This window comes from Eimeria tenella, genomic scaffold (assembly GCF_000499545.2).
Source record: "Eimeria tenella Houghton genomic scaffold, Eth_scaff779, whole genome shotgun sequence".
Lineage (NCBI taxonomy): Eukaryota > Apicomplexa > Conoidasida > Eucoccidiorida > Eimeriidae > Eimeria > Eimeria tenella.
Window position 1 is genome coordinate 1 of NW_013545896.1, and position 5,480 is coordinate 5,480.

At 60.4% G+C, this 5,480-nt stretch overlaps 1 protein-coding gene across 1 annotated transcript; it reads left to right on the forward strand.

Moving 5' to 3' along the window:
- Positions 1 to 133: 133 nt before the first annotated feature.
- ETH_00000880 (uncharacterized protein) lies at positions 134 to 5,353 on the forward strand (the record flags this gene model as incomplete). The annotated part of the gene is made up of 2 exons (XM_013380670.1): positions 134 to 232; positions 286 to 5,353. Coding segments are annotated over 2 exons (5,167 nt in total), but the record flags the coding sequence as incomplete, so codon positions are not given.
- Between the last annotated feature and the right edge of the window lie 127 nt (positions 5,354 to 5,480).

The window sequence follows — 5,480 nt, forward strand, 5'->3', positions numbered from 1 at the left end:
CAGCAGCAGCAGCACCAGCAGCAGCAGCAGCGGCAGCAGCAACAGCAGCGTCAATGCCTTAACTCTCTTCAGCAGCAAGACACAGCGGCGAAGGAGCCTCTGGTGCTGCTGTGCATGCGGTTTGTTGTGAGGCATGCCTCGCAGCAGCAAAGCCCCCACTACAGCAGCAGCAGCAGCAGCAGCAGCAACAGCCCCCTCGCAACAAGCTTTGCTGCTTTGGGGCTTCACGAAGGTCTGCTGTTTTTGCTGCCGCCGCCCCCTTTCCGGTCGTTTTTGCCGCTGCAGCAGGAGCTGCTGCAGCAGGTGACGCAAGGTGCTGCAGCAGCAGATAGGGACTCAGCTGCAGCGCGGCGCTGCCGCCAGCTGCAGCTGCTGCGGGCCGAGGCAGCATCTGGAGCATCACTGCAGCAGCCCCTTTTGTTTTTTCGAGTCCGCAGCAGCAGCAGCAGCAACAGTTGCAACTGCCTGTTGCTGCACCCTGAGGTTGTTGCCCTGCTGCTTAGCTGCAGCAGCACGCTGCAGCAGGAAGCTGCCGCGGCTGCAGCCGCAGCTGCTGCTGCGTCAGCAGCAGTGGCTGCTGCTGCTGCTGCTGCAACGAGCCCAGCAGCAGCTCTCTCCACCCAAGCAAACGGGAGCCCCCGGAGCCGACTTGGCCGCTACGCTAGCAGGAACAGCAGCAGCAGCAGCACGGGCAGCAGCAGACGCGGAACGACTGCAGCAGCAGCAGCAGCCGCTGCAGCGAGCAGGCTGTGGCCTTTGCTGCTGCTGAACCCCGTAGCTGACTGCCAGCTTCCTGAGTTGCTACTGTGCCTCTGCAAGTCTCCCGGCGGCGCAGCAGCAACAGAAGCAGCAGCAGCAGCAGCAGTTGATGACAGCAAGCTGCTGTGTCTGCTGCTGCCGAGCATCATCTGGGAAGGACGCTTGCTGCGCTGTGGGGCCCTGCGCGTGTGGGGGCGCCAGCCGCTGCTGCAGCAGCAGCGAGGGCAAGAAGAGCAGCAGCAGCAGCAGCAGCAGCAGCAACCAGACAGCAACCAACAGCAGCAGCCAGAGCGGTGGCAGCAACGCGCCGAAATTGGGCCGCTGTTAGTGCAGCTGAGCACTCTGAGCTGCTGCTGGTCATCAGATCGCAGCAGTTGTCGTGAGGAGGCAGCAGCAGCAGCAGCAGCAGCAGCGCCTGCTGCTGCCACAGCGACGACGCTTCGGGTTGTGCTGCAGTGGGAAAAGGAGCTGCTACTGCATGCAGCAGAAGCAGATGCTGCTAACCTCCTGCTTTGGTGGCAGCAGCTGCGCAGCAAATGGACCCTTGCGGGCCCTACGGAGGAGGAGAAACAGCAGCAGCAGCAGCAAAGTACGTGCAGCGAGAGCACGGGCCAGTGCGCCGTAGCTGGAGACAGCAGCTGCCGCGGAGGCAGCAGCAGCAGCAGTAGCAACAGCAGCACTTTGTGGCAGCAGATCGGGGTGGAGGCAACCAGCGTCTTTGCTGTTCAGTTGCTAGTGTCTCAACAGCAGCAGCAGCAGCAGCAGCAGGCATGGGGCTTGACCCTGGGACTTGGCAGGGCACAGTTGGAGCTCTACAAGCCCCCAAAGTCCTTCAGCAGCAGCAGCAGCGGCAGCAGCAGCAGCAGCAACAGCAGCAGTATGCCCACGCTGCTCAGTGGCTGGCGCCTGCGTCTGAGTCGTCCGTACGCTGCACTTTTGCAGCCGCAGCAGCAGCAGCAGCAGCAGCAACCGCAGCAGCAGCAGCAGCTGCTGCTGCTGCTACAGCAGCATGCCCACCGGCAAGTCTTCGGCGTGTTCGCTGCATCCGCAGACGCCGCTGCTGCTGCTGCTGTCACGAAAGACGCAGCAGCAGCGACTGGGGCGCTGCTGCTGCATGCAGAAGAAGAAGTGACGGCCCCTCAGTTCAGCAGCACTTCCTTGCCTATTGTTTCTGTTGCGTCTGCGTCTGCCGTCAGCAGCAGCAGCAGCAGCAGCAGCAGCAGCACCGAAAGCAGCACCTGCTCCAGCAGCTGGTGGCTTGCCGTGTCTGCTGAACACAGGAAAGGCCTTGCGGCGATTCACAAGTGCCCGCAGCAGCAGCAGCAGCAGCAACAGCAGCAGCAGCAGCAGCAGCAGCAAGACAGACATGCTTCCAGTTGGTGTCTCCTCGATGGAGAAGCGGTGTTGCAGCAGACATCGTGGGGAGTTGTGCTGCTGCCAGTAACATTGCAGCTGCCTGCAATTGCTGCTGCTGCAGTCTGCTCAATCCTGGGCTCTTTTGCAGCAGCCGCGGCTGCTGCTGCTGCAGCTGCTGCTGCTGTGGCGCCTCCAGGACTGGATGCTGTCAAGATACTTTCTGTGGAGCTCCTGAGGCAGAGGCAGCAGCTCCAGACAGCGGGAGCCGCGGCTACTAATGCTGCTGCTGCTGCTGCTGGCGTTGCTGCAACAGCTGCAGCAGCTGCAGCAGCTGAAATGCACGCGGAGCTGCCGCTGCTGCAACGCAGCAGCTGGGAAGTCCGCTGTGGCAACTTGGCTCTTCACTTGCCTGTTTCTTCTGCAGCAGCAGGAAACGAGGAAGAAACCGCAGCAGCAGCAGCAGCAGCGAACCCAGAGGCAGCAGCAGGAAGCCTGGTGGTCACGGTGGCGGACTTTTTTGCATCTGTCGTTTCCCTCCGTGCGTACCATCAGCAGCTGCAGCGGCAGCAACAGCAAGACGGTCACATGGTCCAGCAGCAGGAGCTGCTGCTGCTGGCAAACGTCAGTGCTGCTGCTTCAGCTCCAGCAGCAACAGCAGCAGCAGAAACGGGAGCAGCAGAAACGCTCTTTAGCTGCTGTGATCGGCTATTCATACACCCCGTCAGTCTTCGCATTCATAAGTCAGAGAAGAGCAGCAGCCGCAGCAACAGCAGCAGCAGCAGAAGCAACAGGCTCGAAGAGTGCTGCTGCTGCACTGCACTGCTGCGATCTTGCTGCTGCGACGCTTGCGGCAGGTGCAGCCACGTCTTAGGAGAGTTTGCCTGTGGGACCCACAGGCCGCTGCAGTGCGAGCAGCAGCAGCAGCAGCAGCAGCAGCAGCAGCAACTATTGCAAGTCTCTCGAAGGCTCCCCCTTGGCTGCCGTTTGCATGCGCATGCCTCTGCAGTGTACGTGGACCTCAGTGACCAGGCAGTGCTGCTGCTTTTGCTGCAGCTGCTGCATCAGATCCGGCGGCATGTTGCAGCAGTAACAGCAGCAGCAGCAGCAGCTGCTGCTGCTGCTGCATGCGCTGTTTCCGTACCTGATAGCAGCGATATTGCTTCGACCATTGTGCTTGAAGGCGATGTGCAGCAACAGCAGCAGCAGCAGCAGCAGCAGGCACAACAGCTTCAGCAGCATGAGCAGCAGCAGCACATACAGCAGCTGCAACGACAAGAGCAGCAGCAGGAACTGCTTCTGCAAGCAGATGCACTGGAAGTGCTGGTGGCCTCCCCCTGTGCAGCAGCAACAGCAGCAGGTGCTGCAGTATCAGCAGCAGCAGCAGGTTACAAGGAAAGCGCTGCTGCCGCTCGTGTTGATTTGCTGTGGTGTGGAGACGCCGTGTCAACAGCCTGCAGCAGCAGCAACTCCAGCAGCAGTAGCCACAGCCGCAGCAGCAGCTGCGGTCTATGTAGGAGCACCAGACGCTCAGGCAGAAGGCCAGCAGCAACAGCAGCAGCAACAGCAGCAGCAGGTGCAGACAGCTCTGCAGCGGACACAGCAGCTGCAGCAGCAGCAGAACAGGAGAAAAGGGAGCCTTTGGCCCAGCTGCTGCAGCGAGTGGCAGCTGACCGAATTTGCATGCGTCGTTTGCTGCTGCGTAATGGGGTTCAGCTTCCTGTTGCTGCTGTTGCTGCTTCTGCTGCTGCTGCCGTTGATGACTGCGCGCCAATCGCTTTGAGAGCTGTGGGGCTGCAGCTGCAGCAAAGCAGCAGCAGCAGCAGCAGCAGCAGCAGTAGAAGCAGCAATTACAGAAGCTGCAGCACACGTTTTTCCCTGCAAACTCTTGTGCTGCAGCTGGCTAGATCCGCTCTGGTGTCTGTACATCCAGCAGCAGCAGCAGCAAGTGCGACAAAGAAGAAGCAAAGGAAACAACAGCAACAGCCGCAGCAGCAGCAGATGCCATACGGCATTGAGGTGACGTGGACGGTAGCTGGCGGCCCAGAGACAGCAACAGCAGCAGCAGCAGCAACAACAACAGCAGCAGCGGCAGCTCAGCGGACAGTTTGCCTCAACAGCGTGGCCCTCGTGCTGCATCCGCATGCAGCACAGCAGCAGCTGCTACAGCTATCCAAGAGTCGCATTTTGCTGCTGCTGCAGCGAGCTTTCGAACCAATAGATCTGGACAAGGCAAAGCAGCAAGAGCACCGAAAGCAGCAGCAGCAAAGACTGGAGCAGCAGCAGCAGCAGCAAAGACAGCAGTGCCACCAGAAGGTGGACAAGTTCTTCATAGATTTCCTGCTGCTGCATGCAGCAGAAGGCAGCAGCAGCAGGGATCTCAGGGCTCTGCGGCTGCTGCTGCACCAGGGGGCTGCAGTTATTTGGCCTCCACAGGAGCAGCAGCAACAACAGCGCCAGCTGGAAGAGACGAAGCAAGTGCAGCAGCTGCAGGAAAAGCAGCAGAAGGAAGAGCAGCAGCAGCAGCAGCATCACGCGATAGAGCTGTGCGAGCTGCAGCGACGGGAGCACCCACTCGCTGCGTATATGTGCAAGCCATCTGCTGCAGCAGCAGCAGCAGCAGCAGGCAGCAGCAGCTCGCGCACCGTAGACGTTATTGCTGCTGCTGTGTCGCTTTGCTGCTGGACTGCAGCAGCACCGCAGCAGCACCTACCGCTGCTGCCGCCAGTGCGGCTGAGTGGCACGGTGTCTATACACCAAAATAAGGCTCTGGCAGCAGCAGCAGCAGCAGCAGCAGCAATGGGATATCTGCCCGTTGCTGCTGCTGGGGAGGGTGCAGCAGCAGCAGCTGCTGCCCAGCTTGCATGCACTTGCCTGCGGCGTCTGTACACCTCAGCGGGCCTAAGCCTTCATCAGGCCTCACCAGTTAGTGGGCAAGCAGCAGCAACAGCAGCAGCAGCAACAGCAGCAGCAGCAACAGCAACAGCAGCAACAGCAACAGCAGCAGCAGCAACAGCAGGGACAGCAGCGGTTGCAGTGGCTGATGATGACGCTGCTGCTGCTGCTGTTTCATACACAGAAGGGGCTGCTGAGTTTCAAGTATCTCCCGTGCTGCTGCGTCTGTCTCCTTGGAAGCTGCAGCTGCTGCTGCAGACTATAGCTGGGGTAAGAGACATGGCTGCTGCTGCTGGTGCTATTGGCACTGCAGCTGCTGCTTCCGTGCCCATGGAAAAAGAGACTGGTGCTGCTGCTGCACCAGAAGGAGCAGCAGCAAAGGCCGCAGCAACAGCAAATACAGCAACAGCTGCGAAGCCCGCAGACTGGCAGCTGCTTCCTTTCAAACTCCCGCTGCAGCAGCCTGGCTCAGC